At 32.4% G+C, this 24966-nt stretch overlaps 1 protein-coding gene across 6 annotated transcripts in view; it reads left to right on the top strand.

Moving 5' to 3' along the window:
- TBCK (TBC1 domain containing kinase) overlaps window positions 1–24966 on the top strand; it is a 266911-nt gene that overhangs the window by 66129 nt on the left and 175816 nt on the right. For all 6 annotated transcript variants that reach the window (XM_054484087.2, XM_054484088.2, XM_063663960.1 and 3 more), the window contains 12 exons: window positions 1080–1141; window positions 1756–1817; window positions 2783–2931; window positions 5300–5438; window positions 7056–7155; window positions 12815–12864; window positions 13104–13233; window positions 14261–14359; window positions 16006–16068; window positions 16588–16714; window positions 17877–17927; window positions 19209–19292. In XM_054484087.2, coding sequence (XP_054340062.1) covers window positions 1080–1141; window positions 1756–1817; window positions 2783–2931; window positions 5300–5438; window positions 7056–7155; window positions 12815–12864; window positions 13104–13233; window positions 14261–14359; window positions 16006–16068; window positions 16588–16714; window positions 17877–17927; window positions 19209–19292 — 1116 coding nt within the window. The remainder of the gene's footprint in view (window positions 1–1079; window positions 1142–1755; window positions 1818–2782; window positions 2932–5299; window positions 5439–7055; window positions 7156–12814; window positions 12865–13103; window positions 13234–14260; window positions 14360–16005; window positions 16069–16587; window positions 16715–17876; window positions 17928–19208; window positions 19293–24966) is intronic.

Here is a 24966-nt window from a genome sequence, read left to right as displayed (position 1 = left end):
TATTTGATGAATCATGTACAAATAACTACTCAAGAAGAATATTGATTTTTGCTTAGAAAAGGCTCATATGAATTTTTATGTATGTGGATCCAAACATGTATAATTCAAATTAATAAACATTTATGTAATCTACTTTAGAGTGGAATTAATTAAGCATGTTTGGTAATTAAGGAGAGAAAAACAGTGATAGAACACTTTATGCAAAAGAGTGACAGATTAGTATCCAAGTTAAAAACATTTACAAAGAAGAATATGTACAGGAAAGTATTAGTAAACATTAAATAATAATGAATTATAAATAAATTTGCAAAAGTTTTACCAGATTTACCACATTTAATTACAAAGATTGATACTACAGCTATTAAGAAGCCTTGGAGATTCTTAAATGTGGTCTGTAACCTAAACTTATACTTTAAATTCCCAAATAAATGTAAGTACATTTTCCAAATTATGTATAATAAAAATAAATTAGTTTTGTAATCATGGAAAAATAAAAACACTACAAAGCCTTCTTAAAAAGCGCTGTTTATATACAGCCATTTCTTGAAGACGATTGGTTCTAGCACCCTCATATGTAACAAAATCCATGTATACTCAAGTTCCACAGTCAGCCCCACAGAACCCATGTGTATGAAAAGTCGGTCCTACATACATGCAGATTTCGCATCCACAAATACTGTATTTTCAACCCATGTTTGGTTGGAAACAATCCACATATAAGTGGACCTGTGCAGTTTAAACCCATGTTGTTCAAGGGTCAGCTGTGTGTGTCTGCATGTATATATTTAGAGAGAGACAGAGAGAGCTAGAATATCTTTACCTTCCTTGTAAAGGAATTGCTCCTTTATCAAACTATTTAAGCTGATATCTTTCAGTGTCAGTTATTCAATTAGTATTTATCTGAAACTTTTCATTTTTATCAAAACGTGTAAAGAAATTTAACAAAATGATAAAGTTTTCAGTATTTTAAGTTCCAAAATTGCATTACTCCATTAAAACATTTTTGATCAGTTTATTTTCTGATTTGTTGGACAGATTAGAAAAGCAGCATTTATTCATATAGTTTTTCTGTTTTATAGACTGTGTAGATGACACTTTACTAGTTCTGGCTGAAGAGCATGGTTGTTTGGACATTATAAAGGTTTGTCATTAATCTGGGTCTTAGTCCATTTTTGCTGCTACAACAAAATACCTGATATTGGGTAACTTATAAAGACAAAAATTTATTTTTCCGCAGTTATTGAAACTAGGAAGTCCAAGTTAAAGGCACCAGTACATTTGGTTGTCTGGTGAGGGCTGCAGTCTTCTGAGAGAGAAACACTGTCCTTACAAGGCGGAAGGGCAAGCTAGGCAATTGCTATGTGAAGTCTCACCTTTATAAGCCTCTTAATGCCATTCACCAGAGGAAGAGCCCTTGTGACCTAATTACTTCTTTAAGGCCTCACCTCTTAATACCATCACATTGGCCATTAAGTTTCAAAGTTCATGAAGCCTGAACTTTGGAGGGAACACATTCAAACCATAGCAATCTGTTAACGAAAATTTATTTTACACACTTGGGATCCAGTTGGAAGCTATTTTAAAGCAATGCTTATTTCTCTTTAAGTATTTGCTTTTTCACAGTGACTAAATGTGTATAAAGTACAAATAAAAACTTTAAAAACATCAAAACCTTCTAGATTAGCAAACATTTGAATAAAGTGTATTTCTAAAATTGATCATTTTAATTAATTATTTTCTCTCTTTATTTACCAGGAGCTTCCTGAAACTGTGATAGATCTTTTGAAGAAGTGCCTTACCTTCCATCCTTCTAAGAGGTTGATATTATTTAGAGATTGGGATTACATTGAGATCCTTTACACATAAGCAATTGATTTTTTTCTTATTTGTTTTAATATAATGGATTAAATAAAGATAATGTACATATGTAGTAGTATATAAATGACATCAGTATCATAACTGTGAATGATGTAAGCTTTCATTTTTTGTGAATAAATGAAAAAGTAATTAAAGTTAAACCACGGTCAGAAAACTGACATATACTAAAGAAGTTATTAGTTCATTTCCAAGCTTTTAAATAGAATATTAACTAAACTGTGTAATGTAGGTATTCCTAGACCCAATAATAACATCAGTGAAATGAGAATAAAAGTTTGTTGTCAATATGTATTATAGCAGTGAACTTGGACAAGTGGTGTGATAAACTAACAATTGTTGATAATAAAAAAGGATTTCTTAGAAGTTTCATTAATTGACTTTGACTTGATGATGTCACTACTAGTCATACAGCTATCCCTAAATTCCTTTAGTATATAATGTTTGAAAATAATGTATACAAATTTGCCTTTAGAAAAACAACTTTATCAAGACATGTTAGAGAGAAATAGTTTTGTGTGAATGTACCACATTAAAGGACAGGAAGAAAAGCCAAATGGTATTATTATAATAGTTTGCATAAATATTATTTAATTATTTAAGATATTCAGTAAAGCAGGTGAATGCTAGTCAGGCTAAAAGTAAACAATGCAGAAGCTTTTATGGAATGATATTTTTGATACATCATGAGGTAAAGTACAACATAAGTAAAAAAAATTCAGTATTTACTCACAGTTATTTGATTATAATATGAAAGTATGCATCTAGACTCTGCAAAGGAGAGCTGTATTATTTTCTGTGCTAATGAGGTATTTAAGACTTTTATCCATTCTCTTGAATGTTTGCCATTATTCTAGGAAATTTTTTATGACTTTCATTCATGCTCTGTATTTTAAATGTTCTCAAGGCCAACCCCAGATGAATTAATGAAGGACAAAGTGTTCAGTGAGGTATCACCTTTATATACCCCCTTTACCAAACCTGCCAGTCTGTTTTCATCTTCTCTGAGATGTGCTGATTTAACTCTGCCTGAGGATATCAGTCAGTTTTGTAAAGGTAATGATAAATTAAAGCATAGAAAATAATATGAGCCTTGTTTTTAAAGAAGTTTCCTTGTCCTACTTTCAGTTTTGAATTTATCAACAATATATATTAGTGGGATCATGGGAATTAAGAGACAATTCTGGAAGTGATTAAAATGTAACTGACTGGCTGGGTGCAGTGGCTCATACCTATAATCCCAGAACTTTGGGAGGTCAAAGAGGGAGGATCACTTGAGGCCAGGCATTTGAGACCAGCCTGGTCAACGTAGAGATATCCTGTCTCTACACAAAACAACAACAACAACAAAAAACAAAGTATATACACACACACACAAATATATATATATATATATAGTTAGTCAGAGTCTAACTTGCTTGGATAATATCAGAGCCTAACTGAACTGGTGAGGGGAAATAGCAAATTGCAGCCAGCTCTAGCCTTCTGTGTGGTGGTTAAAGTTAACAGAAGCGTTCTATAGTCAATCCTGTGATTAGTTCTGAAGCTTTAAGTGAGCCTGTGCCTCTAGCCTTTAGACAAGTGCTTCCTTGCCCTTAAGGAGTGGCTAGAATACACATTAACACACACACATTTGAGCTAACAGTTTATCCTTTATATTTAAGTTACTGATATTCTATATAATTTATTTATAAATGATCTCTAAAAATAATATTATTGATAAGAATTACATACCATTATATTCTGCATGTTGAAGAGAATACCAGCTTTTAGACTTTCAATTCTTGTGTGAAGATTACAACTCTTGGAATGTAAGGTTTAGTGACACCAGTAAGTTACCTTTATTCTGAAAAGTTGTTACAACTTAAGTCATGGCAGAAAATGGTTACTAAACATTCATTCAGTTAAACATTTATTGAGTTCCTGGTATGTGTCACATACTGTATCTTTAAGTAACATTCATGCCAAATGGGAAGGCAGACAGACATTTAGTTATACAATCACTGTTATAAATGAAGGTCAGCATGAATATAGCACAATGGCAGCATAGCAGGAGCACCTAATTCTGTATTTCTGTCTGGGACATCAAGGAAGACTTCAGAAAAGGCAGCCAGCCATTGCCTTGAGATATGAGGGAAGGAACAATTTGTGTTGGTTGCCTCCCCATGTGCTATTTTCTCCCCTTATTCCTTTTCCAATATAGAGTGTAAAATTTCCAATACTATGTATTCATTATAAACGGTGAAAATTCCAGATGTTTTTTTCTAGTTTCCCTTGCTATGGGCAGTAAGCTTGTGAACTAGACTTGGTTAATGGGATCTAAATGAAAGTGCTGGACATAAGGGCTACTTATAGGGAAAAAACCAATTTTCTTGTCAAGAAAGGTACTGCAGCATAGGTTCACCACTTTCTTCTCTTCTGAATGCAGGAAATGGTCTAGAATTTTGATAAGCATAGGCCCCTCCTGTACCTATGATTTTATTAAGAGAGATGAATAAATGTCTTTATAAGCCACTTTTAGTAGTATATTATTTTCAGCTGGGAGCATTCAAATTATTACAAAAATTGAATCAGAATTTGCCAGTCATGGCATACCTCCAGTAGGAGAGGGGAAATATCAAGCTCCAACTCGTTCCAGCCACTCCTTAAGAGCAAGGAAACACTGTCTAGAGTCACTGGCTCACTTAAAGATTGAGACCTAATCGTAGGAGTTACTACAGAATGCTTCTGTTCCCCATACCTTAACCACCACATAGAAGGCTAGAGCTGGCTGCATTTTGGTATTTCCCCTCTGCAAGTCAGTTAGGCTCTGATATTATCCAAGTGAGTTAGGCTCTGACTAACCGGTTTATCCTGAAGACCGACCTTGTTAAGAACAGTGCTCATTGTATTTCAGAATGGTTCCATTTCCTCTGCCACTGCTGGAAACATAAGGGCATTTTCCTCCAATATTTACCGTAAGAACCTTGTCAATCTCCAGACTCACAAAAGTGTGGGGGTATCCCTTATGACAAGTTCCCTCTGGAGTTTTTAACTCTCAGACTTGTCCACACTGAGCCTCCAGTAATTTATCAATTACAGTTTAGGTTTCCCAAACTTGGCACTGGTTCCTGAGGCACTGCTCATGAATGTCTGTTCCAGAATGCCGTAACTCCCTGTATTCTCCTGTCCTGGGGACAGAAGTTTGCCCTATGTCCTCACCTCTCTTACAGATCGAAGAATTGTTGATTTTTCAGTCTGTTCAACTTTTTATTTGTTGTTAGGATGGAGTAGCAAATTTCAGGCTCCTTACAATCAGAACTAGAAACTGGAAGTCTGTTCTTCAGTGTTTATTTTTTTTTAGAATGGCAGCTATTACTGCCTGTTGACTTTTAATAAAAGTAGAAAATATAATACAATGATTCCTTAAATTTGCTTTTAATAGATATAAATAATGATTACCTGGCAGAAAGATCTATTGAAGAAGTTTATTACCTTTGGTGTTTGGCTGGAGGTGACTTGGAGAAAGAGCTTGTCAACAAGGAAATCATTCGATCCAAACCACCTATCTGCACACTACCCAAGTAAGGAAAGAAACTTCTCTTGGGAATTTAAATAAATAAATAAATGGTAATTATATGGTAATAATAAAAAAGAAAATTGTTTGTTTGTTTTTTTTTGAAAATTGGTTTTTAAAATTTTTTTGGTAGGCATCCCAACTAAGTAATTATTGGAAGCAATTGGAATCAACACCTTGTTTGACTGGCCAAAGTTTCTAATTGCAGAGTTCCCATCAGTTGTCTTTGATCAGTAATTTGCTTTGTGACCTATTTGAAGTGAAGTTAATATTAGGGAATATCTTACAATAATTGATGTTAATGAAAAACACACAAGTCACAATAGAATATTTAAGAGAGTTAACTAAAAACTAGCTTAGTATTCCTACTATGAAGAACTATGTTCTTTTTCCAAATATACTTGTAAATGTAAATGAACTCTGTGGTCTCACTGCAAGTCCCAGAGATCATTACTGTGCTAGTGTACTGCAAAAAAATCTGCATAACTGTATAAGAAGATATGCTAGAAATTAGACTGGAAGTTAAATACCTCTACAGCCTTGGGGCTAAGATTGTTATTAACATTGCTATTCATGTTTATTCCTAAAAATATGAACCTAAATTTCTTGAACTTCTACTAATACTTTAAATTTTTAATTTTAGGCTGGGCATGGTGGATCATGCCTGTGATCCCAGCACTTTGGGAGGCAAGGCAGGTGGATTGCTTGAACCTAGGAGTTTGAGATCAGCCTGGGCAACATGGCAAAACCCTGTCTCTACAAAGAAAAAAAATTAGCTGGGCGTGGTGTTGTGTGCCTGTAGTGCTAGCTACTCAGGCAGCTGCAGGTGGGAGAATCACCTGAGCCCAGGGAAGTTGAGGCTGCAGTGAGCCAAGATCATGCTACTGTACTTCAACCTGAGTGAATGAGAGACCCTGTCTCAAAATAAAATAAAATAAAATTTTAATTTTTAGATTTCTAGACTTAGTTTTGATCATTGTAGGCAACTGTAGAAGTCATCTGCTCATCATTTTTTTCTTTTTAAACTTTTGTATTGTTTGGATTGACTAGTTTCTATTTTTTTCTCTCTTAATCTGATTTTTAAATGTTAACTTTGATTATACCATTCATACATTGAATTAAGTAGAAAGTTAGAGGTAAGATTACGGAAATTCCAAGAAGAAATGGTTTAAAGGATATGTAGATTCTTAAAAGTAATTTATTGAAATTGTAAACAAATTTTATTCATTTATTATTTAATATCCTTTCTTCTATGAGGTTACTATCCAATATGCTTTTTCTTTCATCTTCCCTTTATCTTTTTCTACACGTATAAAGTTTCTCGGGAACACATTGGGTTAATGTCAGGAGAATACTGTTAGCATTGAAACTGCATGAACAAAGGGTTGTAAATGACACTTTTGTTTTTCTGAAATTCTCTATACTTATATTCATGCCAACTCAAGAGATATTTAAAAATGAGATTTGTTTGAAGAAATCTCAATACATTGTTTTATTAAACATCCAATCTAAAGTTTAATTCTTTTTTGTTGAAGGGACTGATGACTTAGAATAAACTTTACTTTCTAGAAGAAACAATAAACTGGATTTTGTGTACATATTATTTTTAAAAATTTCTTTTCAGTTTTCTCTTTGAGGATGGTGAAAGCTTTGGACAAGGTCGAGATAGAAGCTCGCTTTTAGATGATACCACTGTGACATTGTCGTTATGCCAGCTAAGAAATGTAAGAATGATATTTTGACGGTTCTGCTTTAGTTTTTTTTCTTTAATTGAAACCTTACAGATACACAAGAAATCTTGTATGCCTCCTTGATTGCACAAAATATGGGAGAGCTTCTGTAAGATATGTGCCCCAGAGTAGAATTGCATCTGTACAACTTCAGCTTTATTACCTGATTGTTCACAAAAATGATTTTATCAGTTTATCTTTTCGCCATCATTGGGTAACTGTTCTCATTTCTTTATTTACCTGGTAACACTTTCTTTTATCAAATTTTAAAAAATTGTTAATCTAATGGTATAGAAAGGTATTTTGCTGTAATACTAATTTTAATTTCCTGATTATAGTGCAGTTGTAAGTCTTTTCACATATTCTAGCAGTTCACCTACCTCTTCTATGTATTACTAGTTCATATCTCTTGTCAGTTTTTCTGTTGAGTGATTTCTTATTGATTTGAGGACTTTTAAAACTGTGTCCCTGATATCGTATCTTTGTGAGCTATATGTCATGGAAATATATTCTAATGTGTGGCTTTTCCTTCAACATTTTGATTCTTTTATTGAATAGAATTCTAAATTTTTATCAGTATTTTCTTTAATAGTCAAATATATTTTGATATATTTTTTCTTGTAACTTATTTAAAGTAATAGCAAGGTTATAAGTATATTTTATAATGTTTTTATATATTTCCTTATAAAAGACTTAAATAATTGTTTCACATTTAGTTCTTTAATCCACCTAGAATTTATTTGAGATTAAGTTGTAAGGAAGGTATCCAATATCATATTTCATTGATTAAAAAAATAACCCCTTGTCTCAGTACCATATATTGAATAGTTTTCTCTTCACTTTTTTGATCTATAATACCAACTTTTTCTATGTGCATGGATATGTTTCTGGGCCTTGGTATTCTGATTTGTTGGCCTGTTTTTCTAATTTTAGCAAATACCACATTGCCTTAATCTATAGTTTTATGTGAACTGTTGATATCTAGCAAGGGAAGACCTTCAGTTTTTTTGTCCTCAAAATGGAGTAGGAGCTCTTTAACATCTTCCTCTACTAGCTGATTTTTATGATCATCATAAAGAACTTCATAAAAAATTATAGGGTTTTGATTGACATTGCATTGAATTTATAGGTTAATTTGTAGAGATTTGATGTATTTAAAATGTAGGGTTTTATTTCTTGAACATGCTTAAATAAACATGTCATTTATTTGTCTTATTTTATATAACAATTTTATTTTTAATGTCTGTATATCAGTTATCAGATTTATTCCTAAGGTAATTTATTGTTGCTCTTGTAAATAGAATATATATATATATATATATATATATATATATGTAAGTATGAGTATGATTTTTTCCAACATTTTATAAAAATTTTTAAACAGAAAAGTTGAAAAGCATTTACAGTGAACAACTTACCACCTAGATCAAGCATTGATATGATCTATTAGCAAAATCAAGTCATTGACCTATTCATTGACCTATTATGTATAGCTGTTTTGTTCTACATTGGCAGAATTGAGTAGTTGCGATAGAGACTACATGGCCCACAAAGCTAAAAATATTTGTTATGTGGCCCTGCATAGAAACAGTTTGCTAATCCCTGACCTAGATTCTATAATTAACATTTTACATGCTTTATCACATGTCTGTCTATCTTTCTAGCTATTCATCAATCCATCATATTTTTTGTTCTTGCATTTCAAAGTAAAAGGAAGACATTACTACAATTCAGCTTACACATTAAAGATTTGTTTATAGTTCTTTTCTAGGCAAAATTTTAATATAGTAAAATGTATAGATCTTAAGTATACCAGTAGATGAGTTTAAAATATACATCAATAATATTTTTTCATATAGTAAAATGTACCAAATCTTAAGTATACCAGTAGAGGATTTTAAAAAGTAAATCAATAATATTTTTTAAAATACCATTTCAACTACTGTTTTGTGCATGATTAGTAACACAATTGATTTTTTTTATGTGGATTTTGTGTCAGGCAACATTGCTGAACCTATTCTTTTTTAAATAATATGTCTATAGATTCTCTGTGGTTTTCTTTGTGAATTAAGGTAGTGTTTTTTCCTTCATTTCCAATTCTTATCTACTCACTTCATCTTTTCTCATTATTTTTGCTGAGCCTCTATAACACTATTGAATAGAAACAAATAGTGGGCATTCCTGTGTAATTTCTGGTTTTAAAAGGTTGCTTTTTATATTTCATAATTAAGTATGATATTTGTTGCATTGAGTTATGGAGGTCTTCTATTCTTACTTATAAGTTTTGTTATGAATGGGTGTTGAATTCCACTGAGTGTTTTTACTGGATGGTCATATGCTTTTTTATGTATTATGTTAATGGATTTAATTATATTGATGGGGTTTTTCAATGTTGAGCCATGTTTATATTTCTGGGATAAACCCAAACAGATCATGATTCCATTTTTCCTTTTTTATACTTTTGTGTTTTGATTTTCTAATATTTTGTTTAGAATTTTTACATTTCTGTTTCTATTTGAGATAGGCCTGTGAGTTTCTTTTCTTTTACTGCACCATGCTAGTTTGGTATCAGGGGTATACTAGTCTCATAAAATAAATAGGAAAGTGTTGCCTTTTTTTTCTATTTTCTGAAAGACTTTATATGATTACATATATCTATTTCTTGAATGTTTCATGGGAGTTAGCTTTAAAACCATATTGTAAGGGCTGCTTATCCCTATTTGGGTGTAATCATTAATTCAGTCTGCTTAATAGTTATAAGTTTACTCAGGTTGTTTATTTTGTTTTTAAATCATTTTCTAAAGTTATATGTTTCAACGCCTTTAAACTTGCTCTTCCCACTGCCTGTAACACTCTTTCGGTGCTTCCATTTCTTTTCTTTACATTCTCTGCTAAAATGTCACCTATTGGTGGCTTTTGTTGGCCATCCTTTATAAAATAGCAATGCCACACCTATCCCTTGTATTCTTTATCCTGTTTTGTTTTTTTCCTCCATGGTACTTCTCTTCATTCGATGTTATATGTTCTCTTCCTATATAATAACTAAATGAAGGAATGAATCCTGTTATTATATAGAAGCCCTATTAATATAGTAAAGTATAGGGGAGAAGTATTTTATAATCTTATCAGTAAGTCCCAGTTTTTTAGTGAGCCTGTGTTCCTGGGCTGTGACCTTCACAAGGCTTCTCAGCTTCTCCCACTCCTCCTCCCAAACATGAGACAGGAAAGCTAGAGGGGCTGGAGTTGGGTATTTCTGTTCCCCTACATCAAAGACTAGAGTGGACTGGAGCTGAATATTTCCTTCCCAAGTTGGTTAGATTTCTGCAAAACCCAAGTTAGTTAAGACCTGACGGAAGAGTTTCCCTTTAAGACAGGCCTCTCTTAAGGAAAACAGAGTACTCTGGCTGTATTTCAGATTGGTTACTTTCCACCTCCCCCTGCAGGAAGTCAAGGGTATTTTTCTCAGATCTTCATCCTGAGAACTTGTGGGACCTGTGGAGGTTAATCTCATGGAAGCAAGGAAGGCCTCCCTACGGCTGGGCCTCCAGTTTTTCTCTCTCATATTAGTCTGTGCTCAGCCTGCAAGTATTAGATAATTGCCTTTTAATTGATCTTAACAGGCTCCAGCAGTGGCTCTGTTCCTGTTGAGCTGTGATTCCCTGTATTCGAGGGTCCCTCCAGCTTTTAGGACATCACAATGCTCTGATTCTGACAGATGTGAGACGAGTTTTTGATTTTCAGTTTGTTCAGCATTTTTCTTGTTGGAGGAAGAATGATGCCTTCTAAGCTGTTTATATTTTGTATAAGAAAGTGGAAGTCCTAGCCTTTTTATTTTTAACCATTCATAGCCAAAGCTGAAATAGGTACCTATCCTTGTTTTCTGTCTAAGCTAGCAATTCCCCTAGTTTTTTCTTTACGTGGCTTTAGAAGGATCTTCTCCATTCTGAAGGTCTGTTATGTAGGTTCCCAAACCTTTATCCCATTATATTCCAAATCTCTAGACCACAGTTATTAACTCCTTTCTCTCTAGGCCTGGTTTTATATCTGTTATCACTGCATTTTCCTTATGTTTTAAAGCTTATCTAACCATTTAATATTTTACATGTTATGTAGTAGGAGAGTATTAGAATCTCTTGTCTGCCATAATGCTAGCAACAGAAAATTAAAATATATAATTATTCCTACTCAATACTCTGAATTTATAATCTCTTTGAAAGAAAGGATGTGGAAAGTAACAAAATAAGTAACAATACCCTGCAGCAAACAATAAATTACATCCAAAATATATGATTTCAGCTGATTTTGTTTTGCTCTTAATTTGTTTCTTCAATTTAAATATAATCCAAGTTAAATGAATGTAGGCTTCAAATCTAAATGTTTCAATTCCTTTACAGTTCTACTTGTGAAATTTAAAATACTCTTCTTCTGTAGTTATTAAGAAATATTAATTTGCTGAATCTTAAAATGATATGGAAACCATATAATAATTTTTATCTTTAGTGTTTTCATTCACCTTTTAAAAATCCTAATGTGCTAAATTTTTATTTAGAAAAGACAAACAAGATACTTATTAGATAAAATCTATGACATACAGTATACTGAAAACTAATCTTTAAAAAGATTTATGTGTATTAATAATGCAGTAAAACTTGGGAAAATTTTATTTCTTTACTTAAAACTTTAATATATGAAAGATATACCTAAAGGTTTTTTAAAATAGGATAAGTACATAGCACATTGATTTTTAGAGTAGAACCAGGCATAAATTCAGTGTTTGCTGAATTCTTAGTTTGAGTAAAAGATTTTTCTTAAGCTTTAAAAATTCTGGGAATAACTCACATGGGTGCACAAGGACTCTAATCAACAGAAGATCAGTGCTTGCTGCACACACAGCTTGAACTTCTATGTCAGTCCCCATGGGAGCAGACATTCTGCCTTCAAGTTGGAAGTTGAACAGCAGAGCAGCAGGCAAGATGGCATTAACTTTAATCACCTTGCTTAGGATGTGGTTAACACTTTATTACTGCCTTCCTGCTTATGATTTTGAAGAATACCTGTAATCCTGTCAGGGTTGTTATTTGGAACAACATTTATTAAAATGATTTTGTCATTAAGTGAACTCTGTCCATTGATTTATTAGCTGTTTGAATCATACGTGTTCAAAATATAATGTGAGAAATGTTTTGGAATCCTTTTTCAAGCACCTTTCTTTTTGACTTAGCTTGTATTATGCCAAAGCAAAAATAAATCTAAGTTGTTCTTTTAGTATATACATGGCTATATAGTACCTCTTTTTAATCATCTTTCTTCATATAACTTAAAACTTTTTTCCGATTCATTAAGTTTTATACTAGTGCTAGTAATTCTGAGTTGTGTTTGGAAAATATATCATGATAAGTCTCTAACATTTATGAGTGATAACTACAGATAAGAAAAAAAAAAAAGAAAAGTTGTTTTTCACAGCCAAACCTTAATCAGTAGAGGCATTGCATGCTTGCATGTTTATGGTAAGAACTGATTTTTAGAATCTATTTTATACTTTTCTAGGTCCCTTTATAAATTTATAGTTGTTATATTACTTGTCTTTTTAAACACAGATCAGGGTTTCTGCCCAATATGTTGATACATAAATATTTTGTCTTTAAATACACAGAGATTGAAAGATGTTGGTGGAGAAGCATTTTACCCATTACTTGAAGATGAGTGAGTATATGTAGTCGCATTTTAGATTTATTTTTCTTTCTATTTATATTAGATTGATAAGAATTTTATACATTTTCTTTGAAATATGTTTCCTAAATAGAAAATAATAACCTGAGGTTCTGGTTTATTAAAATTTTGTGCTTTTTCTGAAATCACTGTTGGTAGAGTTAGGGAAAAAAAGAAAATTTTGTACCTTTTGTCCATTTTTTTTTTTTTATTGCTTTTGTTCTCTTTTACAGCCAGTCTAATTTACCTCATTCAAACAGCAATAATGAGTTGTCTGCAGCTGCCACTCTCCCTTTAATCATCAGAGAGAAGGACACAGAGTACCAACTAAATAGAATTATTCTCTTTGACAGGCTGCTAAAGGTATGGATTCTAAAGTATAAAGTGTTAACAATAGCCCATATGGAATTTTTTTTAATTTATTTTTTCGATAATTCTTAGGGAATCTTGAGTAATAAGAAGATTAATTTTTATGATCTATCTTGTTCAGTTAGCTTTCTTTAATTTTAAAAATGATACATGTTCTTAGTAAGTAAAATTAAAAAGTAAAAAAGTAAAAACAAGGTGTGGTAATATATGGAAAATCATGTTGAAAAAGGAATAATGTCTTTATTTTTTAAAAGAAGACTTAAAAGTCAACAGGAAAAACATCAATATTGAAACAGAGAAATGGATAGAGTACATAATATAAATACAACTAGTAAATCTGTTCAAATTGTTCATCTTCACTAGGAATGAAAAAAAATACAAATTAAAATAGGAGTGATTTTCCATACTGCATTAGCAAAGTGAGCACAGATGCAATGATATTGGAACTCTCATTCTGTTGGAATAAATGTGAATGTACTGAAACATTTTGTAAAACAATTTGAATGCATATATCAAGAACCTTAATAACATCTGTGTCCTTTGTCCTATTAATACTCTTCTAGAAATTTCTCCTAAGACACAAATTTATAAAAGTACAACTTTATATGCAAAATGCAGAAGTACTCATAATAGTAGCTTATAGTTATTGATCACTTCTCTATCACCACGTTTTTAACAGAGTGCTTTACCTGCATTATCTTATTTAACCCGTATGAGACTGGTACTATTATCCTCCATCTGATTCATTTAAAATCCCCCCAGAGCATCAAATAGAGAGGAAGGATTAAAAAACAGAATCAGCTGCTCTTCTTAATTATATAATACAAGTTTTTCAAGGTGTTGGGGATTCATTCCACTGCTTATTTATATGTATTAATAACACCAGACACAATAATTGCACATTACTTTGAAATTTATTGCAAGTCACTTAAGTTTTATCATGGGTATATTCAGAACTGTCTAGACTAAAAGATGGCGCTAGGTAATTTGAGACATTTTCATTTCTTTTTTGATATCTTAGGCTTATCCATATAAAAAAAACCAAATCTGGAAAGAAGCAAGAGTTGACATTCCTCCTCTTATGAGAGGTTTAACCTGGGCTGCTCTTCTGGGAGTTGAGGTAAGGAAAAAAGAGAAAGTTAGAAGCTGATTAATTATGCAAAGAAAGGATGGAGAAGGAGAGTGCTTTCCAAATATATATTTTTCTAGTTATTAGAAAATTATATAGTAAAATATAAGCATTAGAATATTGGGCAATTTTAAGTGGAAAGAATATAGGAAAACAATAGAATAGAAAAATATAATTGAGGGTTTATTAGATTATGCTATTTAATGATTCATTTAATAGTGGTCACAGAAAATGTTTTGATTATTACCAGAGAATATTTTAAGAATATATATCAGTTATAAGTGGGTAGTCCTGCTTATAAAGTATGCTTATTATAGAATATGATTATCTGTTTATAAATGGTTCTGACTAAATTTGGAGAAATCTTTCCATCTAATCTGACTTGTCAAAATCACTAACATAATTTAGTGGCTTTTGGCACACCTGTTCCACATGGACTATGCTACCAAGAGAAACAGCACTTTCTCTGTGGTTGTGAGGAAAGGAGAGGTGTCACAAATTATGGTGGCCTGCAATACTAACAGAGAACTCCGATGACATCAATCATAATAATGGGCCAAATTCTTGCCAGATTTTTTTCATTTCTTGTCAGATTTTTTTCATTTCTTGTGAATTTCTTTGTCATCTTGCCTTCTTATATTCTCTTGTAGATAATTATCCTTCCTTTTTAAAGAATTCCAGTCAGGAATGGTGGCACATGCCTGTGGTCCCAGCTTCTTGGAAAGCTGAGGCAGGAGGATTACTTGAGCCCAGGAGTTGGAGGCTGCAGTGAACCTTGGTTGTGCCACTGCACTCTAGCCTGGGTGATAGAACTAGACCCTGACTCTAAAAAAATTTTTTTTTAAATCCTCAACTATTTTTAATCCTTTTCAATCCTCTGTTTGAAGAATTTCCTTTCTTCATTCCTACTTCCCTTGATAAGAGTCTACAAATACCTTTGAGTTTAGTTGGTTACTTTACAAGAATGCCAGTTGTTCAATATCATACATTAATCATTAGACTTGTAGAACAATATAATGCTAAAGTCCAAGAGGACTTCAGGTATCAGGTTGTCCAACTCTCTTTAAATGAATGTCTCAAAGAAGTTGATATAGCAGATATTGGAGTTTGAACCCTACTTCCTGGCTCTTTCTCTACCATGATAATAAGCCACAATAATGATATTTGTTTCATGCTTGGTTCTATAGAACATGACCAAAATTTGTAGTCGTTCATTCAGTTATTTCTAATTTTTAACAGTCTAACTGAAAAACGTAAATGACCTCTTTAGGCCCTAATGATTCTATCATGTAATTATAGATATAACATAACAAGGTTGTGTTATGTTGTAGGGTCTGGGAGGTTGGCCAAACATACTTACTAGCTAAGTAATTAATCCATGACATTTATGTTCTGGTATGTATAATTCAAGAGTTTGCCTCAGCAAAATAGCAAATTGTCACTTATCAGAGACCTTCATCACAGATTGTCAAAGACACAGAGAATTTCTCAAGCTGAGTTCTACCCTGGGTTTGAATGTGCTTATCTGTAGTTGGGTAGGTTTCCAAAGATAGATATTTGTAAAAAATAGATTTCTCTATATTACTATTTGTATTAAGGATATGATAAATTAATATGTCTTCTTTTATTTTTTGCAGGGAGCTATTCATGCCAAGTACGATGCAATTGATAAAGACACTCCAATTCCTACAGATAGACAAGTATGATTTAGGTTTTCTTAAGCAACCTAAGATAATTCTGCCAAATATTTAAATTTTAGGAAGGAGCATGAAGAAAGCCTCTTCCTTTCATGAATACAGTGACACTGCTGCATACATATATTATTAGAGAAACCATAACTCTTATGCTTATAAATTAGTAAGAATAATACCTTAAAGGACTTTAGGTCAAGTTACGTTTTTAAAAATACTGTAGTTCTTCATCTGAAAAATTTGCCCTTCATTTGGACCAGATTATAAAGGAAAATATTTTTGAAAAGTATATTAACACATACCTTTCAAAAGAAATGGTCTGATTCTCCTGTTTAGGTATACATACAACTTCTTTAGTGTTTCCATAAGATCAATTACAAAATTCAAAAAATTAGGCACTTAAGAAGTTGGTCTGTTTTGAAATGAGTATTATAGCTTCTCCTTTTCCTTATTTAATGAATAAGGATTAAGAGTTTATTGGTGATTACACAATTACTGTTTCACCTTATTATTTTGCTATTTTAACAGATTGAAGTGGATATTCCTCGCTGTCATCAGTACGATGAACTGTTATCATCACCAGAAGGTCATGCAAAATTTAGGCGTGTATTAAAAGCCTGGGTAGTGTCTCATCCTGATCTTGTGTATTGGCAAGGTAACTTTTGTAGTCATTAAAACTCCTCTGGAGTATCAGAAAATTGTTGCGTAACTGACATTTAAAAAAATTAAAATATCTAAACATCCTTGTCTTTGGGAAAAGTCAATATTGATACTCTTATTCATTTTTTGAGAGGTTTACATCCAAACATTTTTACAAATCTTTGTCTAAATCCTAGTAGATATCATTTAAAAACATAATATTTAATATGCAAGTTGATTAACAAAGGAGAAAGAATATTTGGAGCTGTTGTGATCTTTGTGGATACATTTTTTAAACGCCTATGCAAATTGTTAAATCAATTGGGGCTAGTTGAGATTCTTATAGTTAATGATTTCTAATTTATACTTACCATGGCTATTAGCACTGAAAAATAGGCTATCATCCTAAAGTCCTCATTTTATTTATTGTCTTTTTTTCCTTTGTATCGTTAATGGTTCATATCTTTTATTTTTAGCTTTGCCGTTGTTATTTTTATGTTTGATAAAGAATGAGAAACCCATTCCAACCCTATTTTTGAATGTGTTGTTATAAGCGGCTATTTTTATATTTCAGTTCTCTATTTCTTACTGGCCATAGTTTAAATAACGCTATTATTTTTCTTAGCTCTGTGTATTTCAGAGCTATTCTATATCCTCCTAACAGTTGTAGGTAGATTTATGTACATTCTTTCAACATGACAATACATGCATATCATCATTATGAATAAAAGAAATGTCATATATTTGGAATCCACTTCATAATTTTTAAAGAATTTTTTTTCATAATCCCAAAGAAAAAGAACATAGGCAAAACTCCATGTCCTAGATGAGAAAGTATGCCAGAAGATGTTAAGTAATTGCCAAGATTGTACATTTAGAGTCAGAGATGAGACAATATCCAAAGCATTGTAACATTCTTACATTTTTCTATTATTGTATTTCTCTTTTCAACTCATAATAATATAGATAATAATAACTGATTCATATTGGACACATACTGTGTGCTACACTGTCACTTACTCCCCACGGTAACTCATGAAGTAACATATTTCTGGATGGATAATACTTCTAATGTTTAATCTACTTGGAGGTAATGCAAAGAACTGAATAAGGTATATATCTTCAATTCTACTAGATTATATTTATTTGACTTCTTTCTCCCAACCCCTCTGTGTTAGGTCTTGACTCACTCTGTGCTCCATTCCTATATCTAAACTTCAATAATGAAGGTAAGCCTCTTTAACATTTAAATAATCATTGCGCATAATATTCTAAAATATTTGATTCAGACATGAAAGGTTTTTGTTTTTGTTTTAAGGTTCTTATTCTCTCCCTGGTAGATTTCTGTGAAATAATCTATTATAGACTAATTTTAAAGATGTGAAGGATTAATTTATTACTGGAGAGTTTCAGTTATGCTAAAGCTATTACTAGAAATTTAGTGGAATTTGATTATTCTAAATTCTTTAGAGATTAATTTTTGTCTAAGTATAGTTTCTAAAGCATTTGTAAAGAAATCAATTATGGTGGCACTTTTCCATAATCTTGCATCTCCAAAGCCTATAATCATTTTGGATACCTCTTCCTTAATGAAGACTTTTCTCATTCTCCTTCTTCAGCCCATAAAGTACTTTGTATTTATAAAAATTTATCTTGTGTCTATCTTGTATTCTAATACTTATATACTAATGTTGTAATATTTTTTGGCAGCCCTCTTTCAATGGCAGGTTTTTTTTTTCCTGCCCTTCTGCAATAACTTTATTATTGTAGGCTTTTCAATAAATACTAAATTCGATTAACTCCAATCCCTGAAATCACATATAGAGTGTGTTACTATATACAGCTTGAATGTCTAGATGCCTTGTCTGACGATCTCCCTATTTTCAGATTCTATTTCATGACCGAATTTGCATCGGTTTCTGTAATTAAGTAGAAATAGCATAATCCCAGAGAAATGAAATTTTATTCTTTGAATTATTTTTAAAATACTCTGTTCTCTGATATTCTCACTCATTAATCTAGACTAGAGTTTTTAACTATGTTTAGTTAGGCATAGCCAATTATCACTCATACTGACCCAAGCATAGTCAGGGGTCTGTGTTTGAAAATGTGAATTATAACACTATTCCTAAATCCAAAGTTCGTAGACTCTTGTTTGTATCAGCAGCAGTTAAGGATCGTGAGGTCCGTATAACTTACTAATAATGATCATGCTTAGAAATTTTAAGAAACAGCATTTAGGTAATAAAAGTTGTGATTATTGTGTGATAATGATTGCCACACTAGTTTGAAATTGAAGTTATATAATTATTTTTTGTTGTCTAAAATAAAAATATTTTCTATTTTAAAGCATAGAGGCTTTTATCTCTTAATTTTGTTTTTCTAGCACTTGCTATCATAACTGTTATTTAATAGTAGTTTCAAGGAATATGTGCTAAGTGAATGCATTACTGCTGGTCATCTACCCTGTTAACTAATTTTTTACATGCCTTTGCCTTATTCTCTTTTAGCCTTGGCTTATGCATGTATGTCTGCTTTTATTCCCAAATACCTGTATAACTTCTTCTTAAAAGACAACTCACATGTAATACAAGGTAAGCAAATGTCTTTCCATGTCTTTCTACAGGGAAACTACTGATGTACTGGTGTGCTGATGTAATATTTGATTAAATTTAAGATTTTGACCCCGAAAATACAATGATGGTCCATCCAATAAAATCCATAAAGAGAAATTAGAAAGTTCAGTCTTTCCTCCAAATCCACAAAGAATTATGGTATTTTTCTAATGGATATTTGATATCTGATCTCATTTCAGTTCAAATGCAGGCATGCGAGTTTGAGAAAATAAGAGACTGCCATTTGTGTTTCTCACAATCAAAATTGCTCACAAAAAGCTTCACCATGGGCAAGTCCATTGTAAATTAGTAAAAAGTTTAAATGTTTAATTGTGTAAGCAGAGTATTAAAAATAATTTTCATTTATCTTATTTCCCATGCATGCATACCCAAAATATACTCCCTCTTTCTTCAACTTCCCTAATATATACCTCCTCCTTAAGAGTTCATGTCATGGCGTAACCTGTTTGTGAATTCATTCAGGACAACTTTAGCCATGTTCAAACTTCTACTATAATTTCCTGAACTCTTTTTTGGAAGTAATAGAAGTTAAAAATACGCAGATTTAGTTAGAAAAAAATAATCCTAAAATTTATGTGGACCCACAAAAGACCCAGAGTAGCCAAAGCTGTCCTGAGCAAAAAGAACAAAACTGGAGGAATCACATTATCTGACTTCAAATTATACTACAGAGCTATAGTAACTGAAACAAAATGGTACTGGCATAAAAACAGACACATAGACCAATAGAACAGAATAGAGAACCCAGAAGCAAATCTGTACACTTACAATGAACACATTTTTGACAAAGGTGTCAAGAACATTCACTGTTCTTGAAGTCTCTTCAACAAATAGTTCTGAAGAAATTAGATCATATGCAGAAGAATGAAACTAGACCTCTATCTGTCAACATATGCAAAAATAAAATCAAAATGGTTTAAAGTCTTAAATCTAAGACCTCAAATTATGAAACTACTATAAGAAAACATTGGGGAAACTCTCCAGGACGTTGGTCCAGGCAAAGATCTTCAGTAATACCCCATAAGCAGAGGCAAACAAAGCAAAAATGGACAAATGAGATCACATCAAGTTAAAAACCTTCTGAACAGCAAAGGAGACAATCAACAAAGTTAGGAGACAACTCACAGAATGGGAGAAAATGTTTGAAAACTACCCACCTGATAAGGGATTAACAGCCAGAATATATAGGAAGCTCAGATAACTCTATAGAAAAAAAATCTAATAATCTGATTTTAAAAAGGGCAAAAGATTTGATTACACATTTCTCAAAAGAAGACATACACATGGCAAACAGGCTTCTGAGAAGGTGCTCAACATCATTGATGATCAGAGAAATTCAAGTCAAAACTACAATGAGATATCGTGTCACTCTAGTTAAAATGGCTTTTACCCAAAAGATAGGCAATAACAAATGCTGGTGAGGATGTAGAGAAAAAGGAACCCTCATGCACTGTTGGTGGTAATGTAAGTTAGTATAACCACTATGGAGAACAGTTTAGAGGTTCTTCAATAAACTGAAAGTAAACCTACCATATGATCCAGCAATCCTACTGCTAGGTATATACCCAAAAGAAAGGAAATGAGTATCAAAGAAATATCTGCACTCCCATGTTTATTGCAGCACCATTCATGATAGCCAAGATTTGGAAGCAACCTAAGTGTCCCTCAACAGACAAGTGAGTAAAGAAAATGTGGCACTTAATACACAATGGAGTACTATTCAGCCATAAGAAAAAATGAGATCCCGTCATTTTCAACAACATGGATGGAACTGGAGGTTATTATGTTAAATGAAATAAGCCAGGCACAAAAAGACAGGCTTCATATGTTCTCACTTATTGGTGGGATCTGAAAATCAAAACATTTGAACTGATGGAGATAGAGAGTAGAATGATGGTTACCACAGGCTGGGAAGGGTAGTGGAGGGTAGGAGTTGGAGGATACACATTGTGAATGAGTAAAAAAAAAAATAACCGAAAGAATGAATAAGACCTTGTATTTGCTAGCACAACAGGGTGACTATAGTTAATAATAATGTAATTGTACATTTTAAAATAAGTAAGAGTATATAATTGGATTGTTTTTAACACAAAAGAAAAATACTTGAGGTGATGGATACCTCATTTTTCCTGAATGAGTTTATTATGCATTGCATGTCTATATCAATGTATCTCATTTACCCCATAAATATATGCACGTTCTATGTACCCACAAAAATTGAAAACAAAATAAAACAAGAAAACCCACACTTTTAAAACAGAAAAGTGTTTAAAATTTAAGTTTCACTACTTATTGTATAATCTTGACAAATAATTTAAGTTCTGTAGGTAACATTTTTCTCATATCTACAATAAAAGTATTATTGTAGAGGTTAAACATAATATGTAAATTTCTGGTACATAGAAATATTCAATAAGTGCTATTATTTATTTCTTAACATTACTATTACTGTGAGTACTAGTTTTTGCTAGTGTTATTATTGTGGCATTATATACTGTTTTATATCCTTTCAACAAGATTCTGTGTATTTTAAGGCCAGGGAATTTTCTTATAGTTTTTCTGTTCTTTTAGAGCAGACTACAAAGCTGCTCACTGTACCATTTACTGTTTTTGTGATGCTTATCAGATATCCTTTTGATCTTGTTTTTAACTATATATAATTCTTCCTACATTATTTTAAACAACTTGAACCTGATTCTGTATTATATATATCATTATGGTTTTATGTAATTCCCCAGTTTTCATAAGTGAAGTAGGAATACTAGATGTTGTATCTGATTTATCAAAAATTCTGAGTAAGTGGGATCTCAATTAGTAATAATTTTACTTGGTTAGAAATGAATATAAAATTAGAGTATCAGAGGTTGACATAATGGGAAAATAATTAGAAAGGAAGCAGAAAGGAAAATGTAAACTCAAAAAAGTAAAGCTAAAAGTAGGAGGAACAGAATATGGATAAATAGCTTAGCACATAAAAACATTTGTTTTTTCAGCATCATGTACCTTGAGGTATAGAGAAAAATAATTAAAACTTTGTAAAAATTTTGTGTTTACAAGGAAATTGAATCATGTGTTCATTCCTATATATCTGTGTCTACAGTGTAGATAGAAGTTAGAAATGGAAATAATGATCCATTATCTCTATGTTAATTTTAAAACGCAAAATCCATTGGCTTTTGTATTTTGAAATGCTTTGGTTTGACATAGATGTGCCCAATTCTTTGCACATTTTCTGCAGTGTGGAATTGTATAAAGTTGAGATTAATTCGAGAAAGATTTTTAGAAGGTACAGCTTTTTGCTTTGACTTTTTCTAGTTAAGGAGGAGTGCATTTTGTAGTGGAAGTTGTTTTTTGCTTATAGATTACCTTAATAAGGTCATTGACTCCAAGGACCATGTTATATCTTCTTCAAAATTTATGAAGTAATGTTCCATAAGGTTGTGTCCTGTGCCTTATCAAGAGGGATGTGTCCCATTCTTACTAATAGCTTCCTTCTTACCCTTATCAGTGATGTTTATTATAGAATTGATAGTGTACTCTTTTAGATTTCAGTTAATAGAAAAATGAGTGGATTTAATAAAACCTTGGGTAATATCACAAGATTTCAGAAACTATGCAATTTAAATAATCTGTCAAATAGTGACCAAAGACAAGCTGAGAAGATTAAAAGTAAAAAATAAGCAGGTTAGTATTTGTGCTGTATAAAAAGAAATTTAATAATCATCAGCTAAATATGTCAGCAATATAATGCTGTTAGTTTCAAAGCTAACATGAAATTGTAGTGTTTACTGAACTTTCCAAATATAAAAGCCCAATTAATATACAGTGTTGGGCTAAATTTCTATACTTTAGAAAGATGAAAATATTGGGGAATCCTCAAATAAGCAATAAAAACAGGACTTATAACATGAGCTGATTAGACTGTTTCTTAGATGGCTGGATGATACCTGGCTAGATGGCCAGCTCTTAAAAGACCATATGAGACATCTTCTGTTACATTGATTTCTATTTCTATTTCTAGATGCCTGTTACAAAACATAGAAAGTATCTTCCTCCCAAAATTTTATTTTTCTGCTGTTTCATATCTCAGATACATACATTGCATATTAATAATGAATTTCCAATATGAAAAAGACAAATTTCCACACTTTCTAATTGCAGGCTTCTTTAACATACTTTTTTGATACAAAGTCTGGCTCTATCACCCAGGTTAGAGTGCCATGGCACAATCTCAGCTCACTGCAACCTCCACCTCCTGTGCTCAAGCCACCCTTCCAACTTAGCCTCCTCAGTAGCTGAGACTACAGGCATGTACCACCACATCTGGCTAATTTTTGTATTTTTTTGTAGAGACAGAGTTTGGCCATGTTGTCCAGGCTGATCTCAAACTCATGAACTCAAGCCATTCGCTCACCTCTCCCTCCCAAAGTGCTGGAATTAGATGCGCTGGTGGTATAGTGGTGAGCATAGCTGCCTTCCAAAGTGCTGGAATTATAGGCTTGAGCCACTGCGGCCAGCCTTAACACACTTTTAAAAGGCATACTATACAGATATGCAAGACAATGTCTTGTTTAATTTATTAAATTAGAGACTGTAGTGTACACAACATGAATTTGGAGAGACTTATCAGAAAGGCCAAAAAGGCTGGGTGTGGTGGCTCACGCCTGTAATCCCAGCACTTTGGGAGGCCGAGGAGGGCAGATCACGAGGTCAGGAGTTCGAGACCAGCCTGGCCAACACAGTGAAACCCCATCTCTACTAAAAATACAAAAATAGCTGGGCGTGGTGGCAGGCACCTGTAATCCCAGCTACTTGGGAGGCTGAGGCAGGAGAATTGCTTGAACCTGGGAGGTGGAGCTTGCAGTGAACCGAGATTGCGCCACTGCACTCCAGCCTGGGCAACAGAGCGAGACTCCGTCTCAAAAACAAAAAAAAAGACCAAAAAGACTGTTCTTTAGTTTGATCAATTTTGTCAGTAATACATTTTAACGTCCAATATTATAATTAAAAGACCTCTCAACAATTATTGATTGCTTGTTTCTCTAAGTATTAATAATTTCCTCAGTTATAATTTCTATAAAATTGCATTTGAAATCTTGAATTGGTATTTAATTTTGAACTTCTTTAAAGCCACCATAAATGTTCTTTAATATTATGCTAAAAAAGAATCAATAGACAAGGTGTTTTAAATCATTTGTCCAAATTTTATATTGACCATATATGTTACATAAGAAAAAAACGTAGTTTCAATTAATTTAGTCTTTCAGTATATAACTGTGCTGACACTGTGACATGCCAAGTACTGCTTACAGAATTGAGATTCTTTCAATAAATAACATTTATTCCTTTCCCAAAGGACTTCATAGTATGATACAGTAAATAAATGTGAAAATGACTACTCATAAGTCTAGCAGACAAGTATACATACTATTATGTTAGCACAGAGCAAGAAGTTTAGGGGGTTTCAATTTTGTTGTATGTGGTAGCAAAAAGAAGAGATAGCATTCTGGAAAGGTTTCATAAAAGGAAGATACTTGATGAATTTGAAGTTTGAGTAGGAATTTCATTGGTGAGAATAGGTAAAGACATTCTTAGGACAGGGAACAAAGAAGAGGACTGAAGTAAAAGAGTG

This window comes from Pongo pygmaeus, chromosome 3 (genome assembly GCF_028885625.2).
Source record: "Pongo pygmaeus isolate AG05252 chromosome 3, NHGRI_mPonPyg2-v2.0_pri, whole genome shotgun sequence".
NCBI lineage: Eukaryota > Metazoa > Chordata > Mammalia > Primates > Hominidae > Pongo > Pongo pygmaeus.
The sequence above is the reverse complement of the archived record's forward strand: the minus strand, read 5'-3'. Positions and strand labels throughout refer to the sequence as shown.